Source organism: Mirounga angustirostris, unplaced genomic scaffold, assembly GCF_029215605.1.
Source record: "Mirounga angustirostris isolate CCGP_5_RB_7025 unplaced genomic scaffold, mMirAng1.0.hap1 SCAF_5, whole genome shotgun sequence".
NCBI classification, from domain to species: domain Eukaryota; kingdom Metazoa; phylum Chordata; class Mammalia; order Carnivora; family Phocidae; genus Mirounga; species Mirounga angustirostris.
This window is the reverse complement of record NW_026991713.1, coordinates 170,318,006-170,336,941: the sequence shown is the minus strand read 5'-3', so window position 1 is coordinate 170,336,941 and position 18,936 is coordinate 170,318,006. Positions and strand designations below refer to the sequence as shown.

General features: G+C 45.8%; 1 protein-coding gene and 1 long non-coding RNA gene across 5 annotated transcripts in view; one reads left to right on the top strand and one right to left on the bottom strand.

The window, feature by feature from the left end:
- Positions 1-3,218, top strand: part of LIMK1 (LIM domain kinase 1) — a 51,786-nt gene extending 48,568 nt beyond the window's left edge. Inside the window, exon 16 of the mRNA XM_064593105.1 lies at positions 2,635-3,218. Coding sequence (XP_064449175.1) covers positions 2,635-2,671 — 37 coding nt within the window. The 3' untranslated portion in view covers positions 2,672-3,218. The remainder of the gene's footprint in view (positions 1-2,634) is intronic.
- The window catches only part of LOC123844729 (uncharacterized), a 41,914-nt gene extending 23,025 nt beyond the window's left edge, over positions 1-18,889 (bottom strand). For 2 of the 4 annotated variants that reach the window (XR_008506133.2, XR_010411981.1), the window contains exons 1-4: positions 18,520-18,889; positions 9,114-9,276; positions 8,662-8,810; positions 8,384-8,564 (exon numbers count right to left, since the gene is read on the bottom strand). This is a non-coding gene — a long non-coding RNA (uncharacterized LOC123844729). The remainder of the gene's footprint in view (positions 1-8,383; positions 8,565-8,661; positions 8,811-9,113; positions 9,277-18,519) is intronic. The other 2 variants (XR_010411980.1, XR_006790830.3) reach the window with 1 other exon arrangement.
- Between the last annotated feature and the right edge of the window lie 47 nt (positions 18,890-18,936).

Genomic DNA, 18,936 nt, shown 5'->3' with positions numbered 1-18,936 from the left:
GGTGGGCATGTGGGAGCAACAGAGACACAGAGGGAGGGGCGTTCTGGGAAGCGGGAACAGCATAGGAAAAGGCACAGAGGTGAGCAAGGACTTGGGAGTGCCTGGCACCGGAGGAGGACTCAGTGTGGGGGACAGGCTGGGGATGGGGCTGGTCAGGTAGGACCAGATTGACCTCCAACCAAGCACAGTGACACCTGTGGCCCCGGGGTCACCAAGCTCCCCCGGCTTTTACAACACAAGTAGCCATCCAGCACCTGGGCCAGGAGACTCAGGAAGCTCAGTGTCTCCCCCGCCAAGTGCCACTGAGGTCTCCCGGGGAGGGCTTCCAATTAGCAATAATCACCCCTCGCATAAACCTCATTGGCGGCGACACTGCCACCGCCCAGAGCTCCAGGGAGGGATTCCATCCCAACCTCGTCCCTTGTCACCACTGCTTCAGATGATCTTCTAGCTCTCCCCATTTTTTCTGGCTCTCTGATCCTCTTCACCCCCCACAATGTGTACCTTCCCTTTCTTCCCAAGGCTTGAGCTGTCAGAGCAGAATCCAGGGGTCAAAAAGAAAAACCGGAAGTGCATACGGAGGGTCTCCCCCTGGCAAGGGTCCTCATCCATCATCCCGTACCTTTCAGGACCCCACCCCTCAACAGCCTGCCACCTCTCCCTTCCCTTTGGCCTCAGTTCTTTGCTAGAAAAACAGATTTAGGATAAAAAACAAGTTCAGCAGTGCTCCGAGTGGGGCAGCTTTTGCAGGAGTCTGCCCCATTCTGTGTGTACCAGCCCGACGCTTGCTCTTCTGTGCGTTCGGAAACCTCTGAGCCAGTCCCAAGAGGAACAAAAGCAAAATTCATCCCCATGCCCCTGGATATGGAAACCGTCCATCTTTCAAATAATCGTCCAACCCCTACTTGCCGAGGAGTGGACGGTGTTCCCTGCACGGCTTTCCCCATTCAGTTCTATATCTGGCTGTTGTAGGGACGCAGCAAGAGCATCCATGTCCTTCCCTGGCCTGGCACCCCGAAATGTGCTGCCCTTGAATCGAAATCTTCCTTGATCAGACAGTCAGAATATTCTTGGAAAGGAGAAGTTGGCACCTGATTTCCAAGCTGATGGTTTCTGCGGGCCTCCCCCTCTCCCACCTCCCTCCCCTCAAGCCTTGCTGGGTCTCCCTGATGCCTTACCAAAGGAGTTGCATTTCCAAGGGTAGGCCAGAGAAAGTGGGAACATCCCAACCCAAAACATCTGCACTGAGCCACGTCACTTTCGTGCAATAAATAACACCTTAAGAAAGAAAAGAAAAGAGAAAAGAAGAAAGAAAGAAAGAAAATGAGCCCATCAAGAAGGGGGGGAGGGTTGGGCGCCTGGGTGGCTCAGTTGGTTAAGCTACTGCCTTCGGCTCAGGTCATGATCCTGGAGTCCCTGGATCAAGTCCCGCATCGGGCTCCCTGCTCGGCGGGGAGTCTGCTTCTCCCTCCAACCCTCCCCCCTTTCATGCTCTCTCTCTCTCAGTCTCTCTCTCTCAAATAAATAAATAAAATCTTTAAAAAAAAAAAAAAAAGAAGGGGGGAGGGTGACAGAGGGACAGCTCAGAAGAAGGAGGGCATGGGTACAGACACCCAGGCAGGAAAAAGCGGGATGTGTCTGGGGGATCCTGCGCTGCGTAAGGCTGTCACTGAGGCTCCCCAGGGAGCTAGAGCCCCTCGGGTGGGCAGCCCTGCCAGAGGAGGAGCCCTGCAGGGAAAGCCTGAGGGTCAGAAAGGGCTGTAAACAGAATGGGGCAGGGGGGCAGGGGGGAGGACAGAGGATGAAGAAAGAAAGCCAAGGCTTTAAGGAGCAAAAGAGGCCATCAGGGTCCTGACTGTCACTCAAGGTGTTCCTAAACCTTCTCAATTCTGTGCCACACCCTCAACAGATAAACAGGTGGGGCCTCATACAGATCCCTGGGGTACCACCTAGGCCTCCTGTCCTCCAGGCCAACTGGCCCATTCATCAGGCACTTGCAGGTCCAAATCCACAGAATGGAATCTAAGCCAAGATGGTCAGAGACGTGGACCAAGGCCGGAATGCAGGCTGTCCACACCCTGGGATTAGTCTGACAGGAGCCTGCTCAGCCCATGGGGCCTTCCTTTCTAAGGCTGCGCTGCCCAATATGGGAGCCACCAGCTACCTGTCACTATTTATATTTCAGTGTCCATTAATGAAAATTAAAAATCAGCTCCACAGCCACATTACTACCTTTCAAGTGCTGGACAGCTCAGTGAATACCCCCTGAGGTGTTTCTGACTTTGCACACCAAAGTGACCTGAAATTTTTCTCATCACAAACTCCTTCAAATGGTCAGTGAAACAAATTGTTTCAAATGCACAGCTGCATTCGCACAAAAGAAAGAGAAATCCCCAGATGCCAGAAACAAGAGGGCCCTGTCCCCTGCAGAAGACAGCTAACGAGCTCACCCCGCTTCTGCCCTGCGCTGAGGAAGGGGTGAGCAGCAGGGGTTGGGCTTAGAGCCCAGGTGGGGACAGGAGACAGCCTTGGGGCACACCCACGGCCAGAGGGGGTCCTGAGATCTCTGAGAAGTGACTGGGGGACCTTGAGAAAATCTATAGGGAGGTAACAAGCACACTTTGTCTGTTTCAGCCTGAGAATCCAAAACGCCCAACCCAGCATCACGTGATTGGAGATGTCAATTTACCGGACTAGGATGGTCCAGAAACTCCCAGGCCAAACGCTGACATAAATACTGAGCCCAGTCTGGTGGTTCTCCTGGGGCATAATAAGCAAAGGGGAAAAGCTCGGAAGCCATGCTCCATTCTATCCAGGCCACAGCAGATTCTGCTGGAGGAAAGGATCATTAAGAACCAGCCACCCTAAGGCTGAGCTCACACTAAGAAATGTCAAAATCCCTGGGGGGACAACACCCTAGGATTGAAACTCAGAGAACACAACAAACAGAAGATGAGAAGCCTAAGCTCTCCTGAACACACAACAATCTGAAGGACAACATCAAATGAGTCCTAAAAAGGACTATAAGAAGTGTTGGCCTTTAGAGGGAAGAAGAAACTGGGAGTGGGCACTGGGGTGGCTTCTGTGGGTTCTGGAATGTTCTGAGTCCTAACCCTGGCATTGATTCCAAGGGTTTGTTTACTTTTGGAAATTTAGTGAGGGGTACACCTATAATTTGCATACTTCTCCAGATGTACATTATAATTCAATTAAAATTATCTAAGGGGTGCCTGGGTGGCTCAGTCTGTTAAACATCTGACTCTTGATTTCGGCTCAGGTCATGATCTCAGGGTGGTGGGATTGAGACCCACATCGGGCTCCACGCTCAGCAGGGAGTCCCTTCAGATTCTCTCTCCCTCTGCCCCTTGCCCCACTTGGTGTCTCTCCTCTCTCTCTAAAATAGATAAATTTTAGGGTGCCTGGGTGGCTCAGTTGGTTAAGCGACTGCCTTCGGCTCAGGTCATGATCCTGGAGTCCCGGGATCGAGTCCCGCATCGGGCTCCCTGCTCAGCAGGGAGTCTGCTTCTCCCTCTGACCCTTCCCCCTCTCATGCTCTCTATCTCATTCTCTCTCAAAAAAATAAATAAAATCTTTAAAAAAATAAAATAAAATAGATAAATTTAAAAAAAATTTTTTTTAATGATTTAACAAATGATTAAAGGAAAAATGTTAGGAATCAGAACTCCAAAGAATAAGACATTATAGGGGCGTAGATGTGTAGAAGAACCAAGTAGAACTTTTAAAAATGAAACATGCACTCCATGAAACAAACTTTTTTTTTTTGAGAGAGAGAGAGCGCAAGAGAGTGAGGGGGGAGGAGGGGGCGAGGGAGAGGAGAGAGAGAATCTTAAGCAGGCTCCACTCTCAGCGCAGAGCGTGACACAGGGCTCAATCTCACAATGCTGAGATCAAAATCAAGAGTCAAAATCAAGAGTCGGATGCTTAACTGACAGAGCCACCCAGATGCCTCGAAACAAACTTTTAAAAAGGAAATGAGTTACATAGCAGGTTAAAATAGCTAAAATCAAAACTAGCCAGCTGGGAGACATGTCTGTGGAACAACTTCTCTATGCCCATAATGCACCGAGAGCTAAAATGAGGGGAAGTTAGAAGGCATCGAAGAAAGAATAACAGAAGTGAACACAGGTCTAGGAGGATCCTCTAAGGAGAAAGAAAGAACAGGGGAAGGGCAATATTTAAAGACATAACGATGACTATATTTTCAGAACTGTCAAAAGACACAAGTTTAAAGATTCAAGAAGCACAAACCCGACCCATGCTTAGAAATGGTAAGTCTTCATTTTGAACCATCACAGTGGGGCGCTTGGGTGGCTCAGTCATTAAGGGTCTGCCTTTGGCTCAGATCATGATCCCAGTGTCCTGGGATCGAGCCTCGCATCGAGCCCCGCATCGGGCTCCCTGCTCAGCAGGAAGCCTGCTTCTCCCTCTCCCCTCCCCCTGCTTGTGTTCCCTCTCTCACTGTCTCTCTCTGTCAAATAAATAAATAAAATCTTTTAGGGGCGCCTGGATGGCTCAGTCGTTAAGCGTCTGCCTTCAGCTCAGGTCATGGTCCCAGGGTCCTGGGATCGAGCCCCGCATTGGGCTCCCTGCTCAGCGGGAAGCCTGCTTCTCCCTCTCCCACTCCCCCTGCTTGTGTTCCTTCTCTCACTCTGTCTCTGTCAAATAAATTTAAAAAATCTTTAAAAAATAAAAAAATAAATGAAATCTTTAAAAAAAAAAAAAAGAAAGAAACCATCACAGTGAATGTGCAAAACAAAAGCAAAAACGGGGAAAAAAAAAAGTTTAAAGCTACCAGAGGGGAAAAAATGCTGATTATCTAACCATAATGATGAGGGAGCAGAAGGCAAGCTGAGGACAAATCACAGCTGACACCCCACAACCACCCTCCAGCCTCCCAGCCCCTCCACACCCAACTCCTGGGTGGGATATGTGTGACATTCCTCCAGGAAACTCCCGACTGTCTTTTTTTAATTCATTTGAGAGAGAGAGACAGAGAGAGCACAAACAGGGGGAGAGGCAAAGGGAGAGGGAGAGGGAGAAGCAGACCCCCAGTTAAGGTGGACCTCAATCCCAGGACTTAGACATCATGCCCTGAGCCACCCAGGGGACCCTCCAGGCTGTCTTAATGTTAATGCTTTGTTAGAGGGAAAAACAACCTTAGCTTGACAATAGCAAGGCCTCCAGTGTCCTCAGGGTCTTCTTTAGCAAATGAAAGTCCTTTTGGGGGCGCCTGGGTGGCTCAGTCGTTAAGCGTCTGCCTGCCTTCGGCTCAGGTCATGATCCCAGGGTCCTGGGATGGAGTCCCACATCGGGCTCCCGGCTCGGCAGGAAGACCGCTTCTCCCTCTCCCACTCCCCCTGCCTGTGTTCCTGCTCTCGCTATCTCTCTGTCAAATAAATAAATAAAATCTTAAAAAAAAATAAAAATTAAAAAAAAAAAAAAGAAAGTCCTTTTGGGTACCTCCGTTTTTCCTTACCTCCCCCAACTCCCAAGTATATAATCAGCCATTACTCACAACCCCAGGGTGGCAGCTTTTTCTGCCCGCAGGTCTTTAATAAAAATCACCTTTTTGCACCAAAGATGTCTCAAGAATTCTTTCTTGGCCATTGGCTCAGGACCTCACCAATATTCCAAAACTACATCAGTAAGACTGACAGCAGAGGGGTGCCTCCTGGCTGGCTCAGTCAGAGGAGTGTGCAACTCTTTTTTTTTTTTTTTAAGATTTTATTTATTTATCTGAGAGAGAGAATGGGAGACAGAGAGCATGAGAGGGGGAGGATCAGAGGGAGAAGCACACTCCCCGCTGAGCAGGGAGCCCGATGTGGGACTCGATCCCGGGACTCCAGGATCATGAACCGAGCCGAAGGCAGTTGCTTAACCAACTGAGCCACCCAGGTGCCCCATGGAGCATGCAACTCTTGATCTCGGGGTCATGAGTTTGAGCTAACTTAAAAAATAAAAAGAGTTCTAGGGTCCTTATCTTGTTTGGGATTAATTTTAGGCTTTGTTGAATCAAAAATGCATGCTGGATACTGAATGACAATTTCTAAAATACTTTAAATAGAATTATTATAAGAAAGGTTGGGGGAAGGAATAAAAGGTATTGACCAATTTAATACAATGACATAAATAATTCAAATACATCAGTAATCACAATAAATGCAAATGGACTAACCTGCCAATTAAAGGGTTATATGATTATATGCTATTAATAATATTTAACCATCTGCTATTCGCAAGAGGCTCACCTAAAAATACAAAGATTCAGAAAGGCTAAATGTAAGGAAATGAGGGAAAAACATGCAAGGCAAAAGAAAGCTGGTGTGCAGGTGTGTCCCACACATTAGTATGGACATAGTCAAGCAGACTTTAAGTCAAAAACAGAACAAAACAAAACACTAGTAGGAATAAAGAGGGTCACTACATGATGTTAAAAGGATCAGTTGACCAAGAAGATAAAAGAATTTAAACGTGTATGCCCATAACAACAGTCTCCAAATACACAATGCAAAAATTTACAGACTTATGAAAATAAATTTGACAAATCCACAATCACAGTGAAAGACATTAAAATACCTCCCCCACCAGTTGAGAGCTAGATCAAGCAGACAAAAATTGGTATGGACAAAAAAGATTTAAACGACCTTCATAGGGGCGCCTGACTGGCTCAGTCGGAAGAGCATGGGATCCTTGATCTTAGGGTCGTGAGTTGGACCCCAATGTTGAGTGTAAAGATTACTTAAACAAAAAATCCTGGGGCACCTGGGTGGCTCAGTCAGTTAAGCATCTGATTTTGGCTCAGGTCATGATCTCAGCTCAGGTCATGATCTCGGTGTCCTGGGATGGAGCCTGACGGTGGGCTCTGTACTCTACAGGGTGTCTGCTTTTCCCTTTCACTCTCGCTCTGCCCCTCCCCTTGCTCAGGCTCTCAATCTCCCCCCACCCTCTAATAAATAAATAAATAAAATATTTAAAAAAATAAAAAAATCTAAAAAACAAAATAGAAATAAACTACCCTCATAAAGCTCCGTATGTGATAATTACAGAATACACATGGACCAGTTTCAAAAACTGACCACATGCTAAGTTAGAAACAAGTCTTTTTTTTTTTTTAAAGATTTTATTTATTTATTTGAGAGAGAGAATGAGAGAGAGAGAGCATGAGAGGGGGAGAGTCAGAGGGAGAAGCAGACTCCCTGCCGAGCAGGGAGCCCGATGCGGGACTCGATCCCGGGACTCCAGGAGCATGACCTGAGCCGAAGGCAGTCGCTTAATCAACTGAGCCACCCAGGCGCCCAGAAACAAGTCTTAATAAATACCAAAAATTGGGCGCCTGGGTGGCTCAGTTGTTTAAGCGACTGCCTTCGGCTCAGGTCATGCTCCTGGAGTCCCGGGATCGAGTCCCGCATCGGGCTCCCTGCTCGGCAGGGAGTCTGCTTCTCCCTCTGACTCTCCCCCTCTCATGCTGTCTATCACTATCTCTCTCAATAAATAAATAAAAATCTTTTAAAAATAAATAAATAAATAAATAAATAAATACCAAAAAATTACTATCATGCATATCATATTCTCTGGCTACATTACAATATAGAGAGAACTCAGTGAGACAAAACATAAGCAAATCCCCATGCATTCAAAACTTGAAAATAGGGGCGCCTGGGTGGCTCAGTTGGTTAGGCAGCTGCCTTCGGTTCAGGTCATGATCCCAGGGTCCTGGGATCGGGTCCTGCATCGGGCTCCCTGCTCAGTGGGGAGTCTGCTTCTCCCTCTCCCTCTGATCTCTCTCGCTCTCACTCTCTCGAATAAATAAATTAAAAAAAAAAAAAACTTGAAAATACACTTCTCAGCATTTACTAGTCAAAGAAGAAATGAAAACGCCATATAACAAAACTGGGAGGATATGGCTACAGGAATACGTAAGGCAAAATTCATAACCTTAAATACACATGTTAGAAATAAAGACCAAAAGTCAGTGAGCTGGGCAGTCAACTCAGAAAGTTAGAGGGGGATAAAACAAAACAGAAAAATCCCAAAGAAAGAATAAAAGAAACAATAAAATTGAGAACAAATGAAAGAGGGGCCTCCAACCCAAAATTGGGTCTTTTAAAAGCCTAATAAATCCTTTGGCAAAAGATGTAAAGAGAGAGAGAGAATAGAAATAAAAACTTTTGGAAGGAAAAAGGACCATATTACAGATACAGGAGAGGTTGCACTATGAACCACTTCAGGATAGTAAATTTTAAATCTTACGTGGAATAGGTAATATGTCTTTTTTTTTTTAAATTTAAATTCCATTAGCCAACTTATAGTACATCATTAGTTTCAGATGGAATAGGTAATATGTCTTAAAAATATAACTTACCAGGGCACCTGGGTGGCTCAGTCAGTTAAGCATCTGCCTTCAGCTCAGGTCATGATCCCAGGGTCCTGGGATCAAGTCCCTCCTCAGGCTCACTGCTCAGTGGGGAGCCTGCTTCTCCCTCTTCTCTGCCGCTCCATCCTGCTCGTGCTCTATCTCTCCCTCTCAAGTAAATAAATGAAGTCTTTAAAAAAAAAAAAAGAAAACTCTGATAAGTGAATGTTTAAAAAAAAAAGTTAACTTATCAAAATGTATTTAAGAACCTGAAAAACCACGGGCACCTGGATGGCTCAGTTGGTTGAGCGTCAGACTTTGGCTTCAGCTCAAGTCATGGTCTCAGGGACCATCGAGCCCCACGTCGGGCTCCAAGCTCAGCGGGGAGCCTGCTTGAGATTCTCCCCCTCTGCCCCTGTTTGCTCTTTCTCTCTCTCTAAAATAAATAAATAAATCTTTAAGAAAAAAAGGAATCGAAAACTCAAATAAATCTGTAACCATTTCTGAAATGGGTAGTTTAATACCCAACCACCCACTGGTTCTAGTGAGGGAATGGATAAGTACATTGTGGTTTATTCATACAATGGAATACCATATAGCTGTTCAAAAGAACGAACTTGTTCCACAAACATCAACATGAGTCAATCCGAGAAATATACTTTGGGATGGAAGTGTACAAAAGGAACCAAAAAGGAACGGTACAGTCTGATACCACTGTATAAAATGGTAGCATACAAACCCAGTGGCCATCCTGGCTCCTTAGAGAGGAAAAGGCTGTATGTAAGTCAGCAGGGAGAGGTGGGGGCCATGGAGCCCAGCATGGCCCGAGGGGGTTGATACTCCGCTCCAGTGCCTGGTGCCACAAACAAATAAAAGCCCACAGTCATCAGATCTTCCCAGTCCTTGAAGACAAACAAGAAATCAAGACATTTGAGCGAATTATGTTCCAATTCTTTGAAAGACTTATGTCGGGGGTGGAGAGTCTTCTGTAGGAGGGTAAACTTGGTCCATGGATCCCCAGGTTGTGACTTTGGCCCAAGCCACAAGAAGTCAGGTCTAGGTTTGAGAAGCAGCTCTGGGGAGGACCGGCCGATCAGCGAGCCTGGGAGCAACCTCGATTCTGCCCAGTGAGTAAATGACTCCACCCCTGTGACCTCAGTCGTCACGAGGCCATACTACACCACCACAGGTTCCTTGGCTAGGGTCCTCAGAGCCAAGGGGCCCCCAGCTACGGCCCTGGGCATCCCTTCCTTCTTCTCCCTGCTCCATCCCCCTCTCGTGACCCAGAGGCCTAGGGAGCCAGACCTCAGGTGTCCAGAGGCCAAAAGGCTAAAATCAGTCTTGTGCTAAAGGAGACAACTGTCCAGTGGGGAAGGGAGGTAACGTAAATGACCAGCTGCCACAGTACTGCTTGACGACGCGATCAAAGGGGCACACCTGGGAGAAACAAGGAAGTTTTCATATTGTAATAATCACAGTAATAAGTTTTTTTTTTTTTAAGATTTTATTTATTTATTTGACAGAGAGATAGAGAGAGAGCACAAGTAGGCAAAGAAGCAGGCAGATGGAGAGGGAGAAGCAGGCTCCCTGCCGAGCAGGGAGCCCGATGCGGGGCTCGATCCCAGGACCCCGGGATCATGACCTGAGCCGAAGGCAGACGCTTAATGACTGAGCCACCTAGGTGCCCCAATTTTTTTATTTTTTAATTTAAATTCAATTAATTAACATATAGTGTATTATTAGTTTCAGAGGTAGAGTTCAGTGATTCATCAGTCCTATATATTAATACCCAGTGCTCACTACATCACGTACCTTCCTTAATGTCCATCACCCACTTACCACATCCCCCCACCCCTCCAGCAAAGGCATTTCGCATTTATTTCACAAAATTTCTTTCTTTTTTTTTTTTTAAGATTTTATTTATTTATTTGAGAGACAGAGAATGTGCACACAGAGGAGAGGCAGAAGGAGAGGGAAAGTCTTTTTTTTTTTTTTTAAGATTTTATTTATTTGAGAGAAAGAGAATGAGAGACAGAGACCAAGAGAGGGAAGAGGGCAGAGGGAGAAGCAGACCCCCTGCTGAGCAGGGAGCCTGATGTGGGACTCGATTCTGGGACTCCAGGATCATGACCTGAGCCGAAGGCAGTCGCTTAACCAACTGAGCCACCCAGGCGCCCAGGAGAGGGAAAGTCTTTAAGCAGACTCTACCCTGTGCACAGAGCCCCACATAGGGCTCAATCTCATGACCCGGAAATCATGACCTAAGCTGAAACCAAGAGTTGTACGCTTCATCAACTGAGCCACTGAGGTGCCCCCACAAAATTTATTTCTAAAAAGTGTTTAGGATGCACGAGCTAAGGTCAGTGAAATTAAACATTTATTGTATTGCAAATACAAATATTTTAACAAAATATTAAGTTAAAACTTACATTTATAAAAAACATTAATGTTTAGCAGATTAAAAAGGATAAAAATTGGGGCACCTGGGTGGCTCCACCGTTAAGCGTCTGCCTTCGGCTCAGGTCATGATCCCAGGGTCCTGGGATCGAGCCCCACATTGGGCTCCCTGCTCAGCGGGAAGCCTGCTTCTCCCTCTCCCACTCCCCCTGCTTGTGTTCCCTCTCTCGCTGTTTCTCTGTCAAATAAATAAATAAAATCTTAAAAAAAAAAAAAAAGAGTCCTTTTAAAAAATAAAGCATATTGGGGTGCCTGGCTGGCTGGGTGGCTGGAGCATGCAACTTTTGATCTCAGGGTTGTAAGTTTCAGCCCCACTATGGGTGTACAGATTACTTAAAAACAAAATCTTGAGGGGGCCTGGGTGACTCAGTCGGTTAAGCGTCTGCCTTCAGCTCAGGTCATGATCCCGGGGCCCTGGGATTAAGTCCCGTGTGGAGCTCTGTGCTTAGCGGAGAGCCTGCTTCTCCCTCTCCCTCTGCTGCTCCCCCTGCTTGTGCTCTCTCTCTCTCTCTGTCAGATAAATAAGTAAAATCTTTAAAAAAAAATCTTGAAAATAAATAAAATAAAGCATATGAAACCAAAGATATAAGAAAACCATAGATCAATATCCTTTATGATTACAGATACAAAAATCCTCAACAAAGTACTAGCAAATCAAACCCAGCAATAAATAAAAAGGATTCTACACCATGACCAAGTGGGATTTATCCCCAGAATACAAGGTTGCTTTAACATCCAAAAATCTATTAATATAATATACTACATCAATAGAATATGGACAAAACCTCAAAAAAAAAAAAAAAACACACACACAGAAAAAGCATTTGACAAAATTCAATATCCCTTCATGATAAGTCACTCAAAAGCCAGCAACACGAGGTAAAAGCATGGCTGGCTCAGTTGGTAAAAGCATGAGACTCCTGATCTTGGGGTCTTGAGTTTAGCCCCACATTAGACATAGAGTCTACTTAAAAACAAACAAACAATAACAACAATAACAAAACCATCAACAAAAGAGAACGGTCTTTCTGATACAGGGCATTTATGAAAAACCCACAGCTAATGTCATACTCAATGGTGAGAGATTGGATGTTTTCCTCCTAAGATCAGGAACAAAAGAAGGATGCCTACTCTCACCACTTCTGTTCAAATCTTTTTCCAGAGCAATGAGGCTAGAAAATGAAATAAAAATGAATCCAGATTGGAAAGGAAGAAGTAAAATGACCTCTATTTGCAGATGACATGATCTTATACAGGGAAAACCCTAAGGAATCCACTTCAAAGCTATTAAAACTACCAAGTGGGATTCAGCAAGGTTGCAGTTTACAAGATCGACACATGAAAGTCAATGGTATTTCTATACATTAACAATGAGCAAACTAAAAAAGAACTTCCACTTTACAATGGCATCAAAAACTTGGGAATAAATTTAACAAAAGAAGTACAAAACTCATATAATTGACCCTTGAGCAACACAGATTGAACCGTATCGGTTCACTTACACGTGGATTTTTTTTTTGATACAGTGCAATGATGTAAATATATTTTCCTTATGATTTTCCCAATAACATTTTCTTTTCTCTGGCTTACCCTAAGAATACAGTCTATAATATGTATATTAAAATATGTTAATCGACTAGTTATGTTATCAGTAAGGCTTCTAGTCAACAGTAAGCTACTAGTAGTTAAGTTTTGAGGAAGCCAAAAGTTATACACAGGCTCTCAAACGCACAGGGGGCCAGGACCTCTAGCCCCCGTGTTGTCTGAGCATCAACTGTACTCTGAAAACTGCAAAACATTGGTGAAAGAAATAAATGGCAACCTAAATAAATGTTCACAGATCTGAAGACTTAAGCTGGCAATATTCCCAAATCAATCTGCAGGCTCAATGCCATGCCTATTGATATCTTGCTGACTTCTCTCAAGAGAATGACAAATTGATCCTAAAATTCATATGGAGGGGCACCTGGGTGGCTCAGTCATTAAGCGTCTGCCTTCGGCTCAGGTCATGATCCCGGGGTCCTGGGATCGAGTCCCACATCGAGCTCCCTGCTCAGCGGGAAGCCTGCTTCTCCCTCTCCCACTCCCCCTGCTTGTGTTCCCTCTCTCGCTGTCAAATAAATAAAATCTTTAAAAACATAAAATAAAATAAAATTCATATGGAAATTCAAGAGACCTCAAATAGCCAAAACAATCTTGAAAAAAAAAAGGAACAGAATTGGATGACTCACATTTCTTGAAAACTCACTGCAAAGCAACAGTGATCAAGACACTGAGGTGCTGGTATAAGGCTAGACTCATAGACCAAGAGAATAGAGAGTCCAGAAATAAACTCACATATTTACAGTCAAATCATTTTTTAAAGATTTATTTATTTATTTTAGAGAGAGAGAGGACACAAACGGGAGGGGCAGAGGGAGAGAATCCTCAACCAGACTCCATACTTAGCACGGAGCCTGACAAAATGATTTTTGACCAGGGGCAGGCACCTGGGTGGTTCAGCCGGTTGGGCATCTGACTCTTTGGATCTCAGCTCAGGTCTTGGTCTCAGGGTCATGAGTTCAAACCCATGTTGGGCTCCACTCTGGGTGTGGAGCCTACTTAAAAAAAAAAAAGATTTTTGACCAGGGTGCCAACACAATTCAATGGGAAAAGAATAGTCTTCAACAAATGGTGCGGGGACAACTGGATATCCACACATGAATAAATGAAGTTGAAGCCCTATGTCACATCATATATAAAAATTAACTTGGCGCACCTGGCTGTCTCAACCATTGGAGCGTGCAACTCTTGATCTCAAGGTTAAGTTCAAGCCCCACATTGGGTGTAGGCACTACTTTAAAATAAAATTTAAGGGGCTCCTGGGTAGCTCAGTCGTTACGTGTCTGCCTTCGGCTCAGGTCATGATCCCAGGGTCCTTGGATTGAGCCCCGCATCGGGCTCCCTGCTCAGCAGGAGGCCTGCTTCTCTCTCTCCCACTCCCCCTGCTTGTGTTCCCTCTCTCGTTGTGTCTCTCTCTGTCAAATAAATAAATAAAATCTTTAAAAAGTAAAAAAAATAATAAAATTAAATTAAAAAAAAAATTAACTCAGGGCATCTGGGTGGCTCAGTTTGTTAAGCGTTTGCCTTCGGCTCAGTTCATGATCCCAGGGTCCTGGGATCAAGCCCCACATCAGGCTCCCTGCTCAGCAGTAGAGTCTGCTTCTCCCTCTCCCTCTGCCTGCCATTCCGCCTGCTTGTTCTATCTCTCTGTCAGATAAATAAATAAAATCTTAAAAAAAAAGAACTGAAACTATAAAACTCCAGAAGAAAACATAGGCATGAATCTTTGTGACCAGATTAGGCAATGGTTTCTTAGACACGATATTTAAAGCATAAGCAACTAAATAAAACATACATAAATTGGACAGGATTAAAATTTAAAAATTTTATGCTTCAGATGACACCATTAAAAAAGTGAAAAAAAAAATGGGAGAATTCTGTAAACCATATGTCTGATAAGGGTCTTGTATCTAGATTATATAAAATACTCTTACAATTAAATAATAATAAGATAAACAACCCAATTTAAAAATGGGCAAAGGACCTGAACACACATTTCCCCAAATAAGATCTATAAACGGCCAATAAGCACATGCAAAGATGTTCCCGGCCATCAGGGAAATGCACATCGAAACCATGAGATACCACTTCGTATCCATGAGATGGTTATAATCAAAAAGACAGTTAACAACCAGTGTTGGCGAGGATGGGGAGACACAGGAACCCTTACACGCTGCTGGTGGGAATGTAAAATAGCGCAGCCACTTAGGAAAACAGTCTGGAAGTTCCTCAAAAAGTTAAACACAGAATTACCAAATGACCCAGCATTTCCACCTCTAGGTGTATACCCACGAGAAGGGAAAATGAGTCCACACAAAGACTTGTACACAAATGTTCACAGCAGCATTGTTCATACGTGGCCAAAAATGGAAACAACCCAAATGTGCATCAACTGCAGAATGGATAAATAAAATGGGGTCTACTCATACAATGAAATTTTATTTGGCAATAAAAAGAACAAGACACTGATAACATGCTACAGGATGGAGGAACCCTGAAAACATTATGCTGAGTGAAAGAAGCCAGTCCCAAAGGACCACATAATGTAGGACTCCATTTATATGGAATGTCCAGAATAGGCAAATCTGTAAAGATAGAAGGTAGATTAGTTGGGCCCTAGCTCTGGGGAGGAGGTGGGGATTTGGGAGTTAAGACTAAGGGGAGCATTGCCCATTCTTTCAGTAATGAAAATGTTCTGGGGCACCTGGGTGGCTCAGTTGGTTAAGTGTTCTACTCTTGATCTCAGCTCAGGTCTGGATCTCAGGGTCAGGAGTTCAAGCCCCACATTGAGCTCCACACTGGATGTGGAGAGAGAGAGAGAGAGAGAGAGAAGGGGGAGAGAGGGAGGGAGAGAGAGTGAGAAGGAGAGGGAAAGGAAGGAAGGAAGAAAGAAAGAGAGAGAGAAAGAGAAAGAAAGAAAGAAAGAAGAAAGAAAGAAAGAAAGAAGAAAGAAAGAAAAAGAAAGAAAGAAAGAAAGAAAGAAAGAAAGAAAGAAAGAAAGAAAGAAAGAAAGAAAGAAAGGAGGGAAGAAAGGGAGGGAGGAAATGAGGGAGGGGGATGGGGAGGGAAGGAAGGAAGGAAGGAAGAAAGAAAGAAGGGAGGGAAGGAAGGGAGGGAGGAAATGAAGGAGGGGGACGGGGGAAGGAAGGAAGGAAGGAAGGAAATGTTTTAAAATTGTGTTGATGGTTACACAACTCCGTAATACTACAAACCACTGAATCATATACTTTAATGGGTGAATTACATAGTATATGAATTACATCTCAATAAAACTGTCAAAAACAATCCTAATAGAGCACATGAGTGGTGCTATTATCGAATCACAGGGTCTTTGGGTCCACGGAGGTCCAGTGGCTGCGGAAGCTCTTTGCAATGCTACCCAAGTTGACGGACGGGAGGAAATGGGATGATGAAGAAAGGCTTTTAATCTAATTTTCATCGGATTCCTGTCTCCATAGAAGCAACCAGTATTTACTGAGCATCCTCTATGACGCAGGCCCTGCTGCAGGTGCTAAGACTTTATCAGCAAGCAAAACAAACAAACAAACAAAAACTCCCTGCTCTCAGGACAGACAGACCTTAAATATGAAAACGATAGATGATATCTCAGGTGAGAGAAGAGCTGGCGGGAACTGGGGACTGCTGCCATTTCCAGTAGAGCAGTTAGGGAGGGCTTCTCTGAGCAGAAGCCTAAAGGAAGCGAAGGTGGACGCCATGTGGATATTAAGGGGACAGCAGGTGCAAAGGCTGGAGGGTTGGGGCGTTAGGCGCACGGAGCAAAGAAACCAGCATGGCTGGGCTGAGAGCTGTAGGAGAGACAGAGAGCTGGGAGGGGAGGAGACCACAGGAGGGGCTCTGGCTCCTATTCAGGATGGGCGGGTGGGAGCAGAGACGATGGCACAACCTGATCTCAGTTTTCCAAGAAACGCTAAACCGACTGAGCCACCCAGGCATCCCGAGATCTTTTTAAACAGGTTTTTTTTTTTCCAGTAATTTTGCCAAGTCCGCAAGCTTCTAGTGTTAGTGGGCTATAGTTTTGGTTACAAAGACAGCATATTCAATGCTTTGTTTTGTTCTTTACGTTCATCATGTATAGATGGAGCACTCCACGAGTCAATTTCCATTTTTCTCATCCTCAGATTCACTTGTTTGGAAAGTCTCTGACCCAGAGTAACATGCTTGTAACGGAAACTTTGCAGTAGCTGAACATAGATGCTTACTGAGATTCACACAGGAGCGGATCTGTACAAATCTGCAGAGTATCAGTATGTCTTTTCACAGAAATTGACTATTTAAATCACTGATCTCAATCTCAACGTAAAAATGATTCATACTCGGGTTATTTTAAATAAGGTAATAATATCACATCAACAAAACAATATTTCAGAACTTAAAAATACCCGAATGCTAAAAACTGAGATCACAATGACTATTATTCCTGTTTTAGAGACAAAGACCTGACAGTTGACATAATTTGCCTGATGTCACACCACTAGTAGTTAGTGGCTTGGCCAAGATTAAACACAAGCAGTTTGAAATGCAATGCACAGGCCTCACCAGTAACACAAAAGGTTCCCAGAGAAAGTGGCATCTGGGTTGGGCCTTCAGGGGCAGCCCCCATCCCCAGGACTCCCGGGAACTGGTAAAGACTGGGATATGCACTCTGTAGAAGGAATTAGGGAGCAAATTAGGACCAAACTCATGAGGACAACCTCAAGAGACTGTGCGTCTAACTTTGCCAGGGAGGCATGTGCCATGTGGATGGAACTTTCTAGGGCTGGCTTCCATCCTCTGGATCCTGGGTGGGAGGCAGGCTGTGTGCTGGAGACCCAAAAAGAAGGGAAAGGGTTTCAGCTAGCAGTAGTGTGGCCCGAGACTGGCCCTGGGTGCTGGCTGGATAGAGAAAGGAGGATTAAGCCTGAAGTAAGGGGATGACCCCTGGATGGTCCCAGTACTGGGAGAGCCCCAGCCATCGGCCTTTCTAGAAGTCTTCCCTCTTCTTATTTCATTAATGATAGATTACCCCCCTTCTCCCTCATGTAGGGCCCTGTGGGAGATGACAGAGAACTCCCAATATGGGTTCCTGTCCCCCAGGATTTCACACTGGGAGACTTCATAATAAAAAGATGTAAGGCCACTCGAGAATAAATATTAAGGTCTCAGTAAAACTGCAAGAAAATAAATAAAAATAATAAGGTTTCCATCTAGTCAAGTGCATTTAGGTACGTTTTAAGAGTAATGGAGTTATGGGGCAGAGAGGTGGAAGGAAGGTCCAAGTTCAAACTCTGCAAGGAGAGAAGAAACCAAGCAGCCATAAGGATGCCAGGCACATAGGAGATGAGGGCTCAATACAAATTACTGTGCACCAGGAATCTTCCCAACATTTCCTCATCTAATCTTTACAACGCTTAGGAAGTGGGCGATATCCTCCCCTTTAACAGATGATAAAATTGAGACACTAAAGAGGCTAAGTAACTTGCTCAAAGTCACACAGCTAGTAAGAGGCAGAGCCCAAGTAACTTGGGGTCTATCGCACAGTAAAGTGGTTTTACCACTTGGAGATAAAAAGAGATGAAAGCAAAAAATGACTTAATAGCTGCTGTCAATCCCAGCACCGGGATAAAGTAGCAAAAAACTGCCTAAATATAAAAGTACTGAGCATACAGTGCAAAAATCCCGAGGTTCTTTTAAATTGTGTCTAGACACAATCTCGATCACAAACCTGAGAAAGCACCAGTGTAATTAATTCTCATTGCATATCCACGCTGTGCTACAGCTAGATGCAATTCAAGTCAGTGTTGAATTCTTTCCCAGCGCGATGACCTCTGCAAAAGGGAGATGCGCCGACTCTTGCTAGTTCAGCAAACTATGCTCTAATCTCAACACCGCCACCCACCACCAACACCGAAGCCGCGAGTAGACAGGCCCCAGAAGGCGGGATTCCTAGCTGCACCCCCATCGCCTTGCACGCTCCGATCCTCACCCCTTCCGGGCCTTTCATCCCTGTGCATTCTCAGCAAGTGCCCAGCTCGGGGGGGGGGGGGGGGGGGGGGGGAGGTGCGCTCCCTGGAGGACGTGGCCCTTACTTTGGTGTAGGCGGGCGACCCTTTGCCCAGGAAGAGGGTGTCGGAGTGGGGCCAAGCGAAGCAGGCCTCCGGGGGCCCTGCCAGGTCTGGAGCACAAAATGCGAAGCGACAGCAGGCAGCGCAGCGAGCCGGGCGCAGGGTCCCGGGCCAGCCCCAGGAGGGGCCGTCGGAGCGTGCCGAGGCAGCCACCCGAGCTTCCCGAGGGAGAGCACGGCCCGCGCGCACGGGCGGGGCGGGGCGGGGGCGGCCGGCGGCCGCGGGTGAAGCCCCGGGGCCAGCACACAATGGGCTGGGGCGCGAGGCCAGGCGCCCGGCCAACTCGCCGCCGCACCACGTGGGCCGCAGAGCGCGCCGGGCCAGAAGCGGCCCGTCGGCCCAGGCCGGGCGCGGCGCGGCGTACGTGCGCGCGCGCGCGCG